This window comes from Protobothrops mucrosquamatus, unplaced genomic scaffold (genome assembly GCF_001527695.2).
Source record: "Protobothrops mucrosquamatus isolate PMUCROS unplaced genomic scaffold, P.Mucros_1.0 scaffold3084, whole genome shotgun sequence".
Classification (NCBI taxonomy): domain Eukaryota; kingdom Metazoa; phylum Chordata; class Lepidosauria; order Squamata; family Viperidae; genus Protobothrops; species Protobothrops mucrosquamatus.
Genome location: NW_015389094.1, coordinates 29,216 through 30,930, shown reverse-complemented (window position 1 = coordinate 30,930; position 1,715 = coordinate 29,216). Strand labels below are relative to the sequence as shown.

At 55.0% G+C, this 1,715-nt stretch overlaps 1 protein-coding gene across 1 annotated transcript in view; it reads right to left on the bottom strand.

The window, feature by feature from the left end:
• Positions 1-1,715, bottom strand: part of ASH1L (ASH1 like histone lysine methyltransferase) — a gene marked incomplete at its 5' end in the record, with an annotated part of 37,079 nt that overhangs the window by 8,435 nt on the left and 26,929 nt on the right. The window contains 3 exons of the mRNA XM_029286198.1: positions 67-199; positions 304-358; positions 1,568-1,715. The exon at positions 1,568-1,715 is cut by the window's right edge and continues 7 nt beyond it. Of these exons, the coding sequence (XP_029142031.1) occupies positions 67-199; positions 304-358; positions 1,568-1,715 (336 nt within the window). The remainder of the gene's footprint in view (positions 1-66; positions 200-303; positions 359-1,567) is intronic.

Below are 1,715 nucleotides of genomic sequence, written 5' to 3'. Positions count from 1 at the left end.
TTTTTTTGGGGGGGGGGGAAGAGACTCTTCCTTGGTTCCAGACAGCCAAGCCCTCGGCCGACTCACCTCGGCGTTCCGGAAGACCTTCAACATATCCCCGTCAAAAGCTTCCACAGTTTTGTAGTATCCCGTCAGGATCTGCTTCTCAATGGTGGTGAGATCCAGGGGATCCGAGATCTTCTCATAGTAATCAGCGTTCCTGGACCGGGGGTGGGGGGTGGGGGAGAGGTTGGAAACACCCGGTTTGAACACTCGAGTTGGGGGGAGGGTCCACCCACTCCCCCCTTTGGGAAGAGGACTTACTTTTTTTTCGGAGGAAGCAGCAGCAAAGGGGTGGCCAGGACTTGCCGGGAGGAATCTGGAGAGGAGGAGAGACGGCCGTGAGGACGATGGAGACGTCCAAAGCCTCCTGAGATATGGTCAGATGGCCTTCAGCCCTGGCGGCGTTCCTCTGAACGCCCTGGGTTTGGAGACCCTGTTTATCGTGGGGATGGGGACCATGGGGGGGGGGAAGGAACAAAGGCTGGGAATGGGGACTGTAGTCCGAACCACGTTGGGGAGGGATGGAGGAGCAACTGCTTAAACAGCTTCAATGGAGGAAGCCTTCGGCAAAGAGCAGCGCTCTTAAGAAGCCTACAACACAGCAAGAGGTAGAAGACAAGGAGAAGGACAAGGACAACCGGGTGGAGGGATTCCAGGGCAGTGAGTAGAGGGGTGGAGGACTTGAAGGGCCAGGGTGAGGGGGGTCATCCAGCCCCAGACGCTCCCAATGCCGGTGTTTATAAGGAAGGGCAAAACTCAAGATCAGGGTGGAGAAAGCCGGGTGTAATTCCCGCAAAAAACATCAGCCGCAGATGGAAGGAGGGAACCCCACCCCACAAATTGGTAATTTGGATTTATCGGCTCCAGAAGGAAAGTACCGAACAGCTAGTAATGATGGTGCTACTTGGCTTGGAGTAATGAAAGGTCTGCTGGAAAACCACCAGGCTCAGAGAACAACGAGGACCTCATGGTCCTCCTCCTCCTCTTCCTCCTCCTCCCTCCCTCCCTCCCTCCCTCCCTTCCCATTCTTATTCTCATTCTCCTCCACTCACTCCCTTCCAGCACTGATGATGTTCCCTAGTTGGGTCATGAAAAGTCTCCAAGAAAACAGCCAACCTCAGAGACCACCATGGACTCCACAATCCTTCTCCTCCTCCTCCTCTCTGCAAACCCCACTCCCTTCTAGCACTGATGATGTTCCCTAGTTGGGTCATGAAATGTCTGCAAGAAAACAACTAAGCTTAGAGACCACCAAGGACCCCATAGTCCTCCTCTTCCTCCATCGCAAACCCCACTCCCTTCCAGCACTGACGACGTTCCCTAGTTGGGTCATGAAACGTCTGCAAGGAAACCACCCAGCTCAGAGAGCGCCAAAGAGCCCAGTAAAGTACCAAGTTCGCAACTCTGAAGCCCTGCAAGTTAACCTGTCCTTTCCTGCTTTAAGCCTCCTTCAACCTTTGTCCTGGGTTCAAGGAGACTCTGCCCAAAGTTTGGGTTCGAATTCGGGTCCTCCTGCTGCCGTCACCTTTGTAGGCCATGATGCCGTCGCAAATCTCCTTGAAGATCTGCGCAAGGCGTGCCGCTCGGGCTACTTCCAGGTTTTCTTCGGCGGCTGCCAACCGTCGCGTCCTGACCGAACGGGCGGTCTGCAGGGCGGAGAACTGGGTCATGAA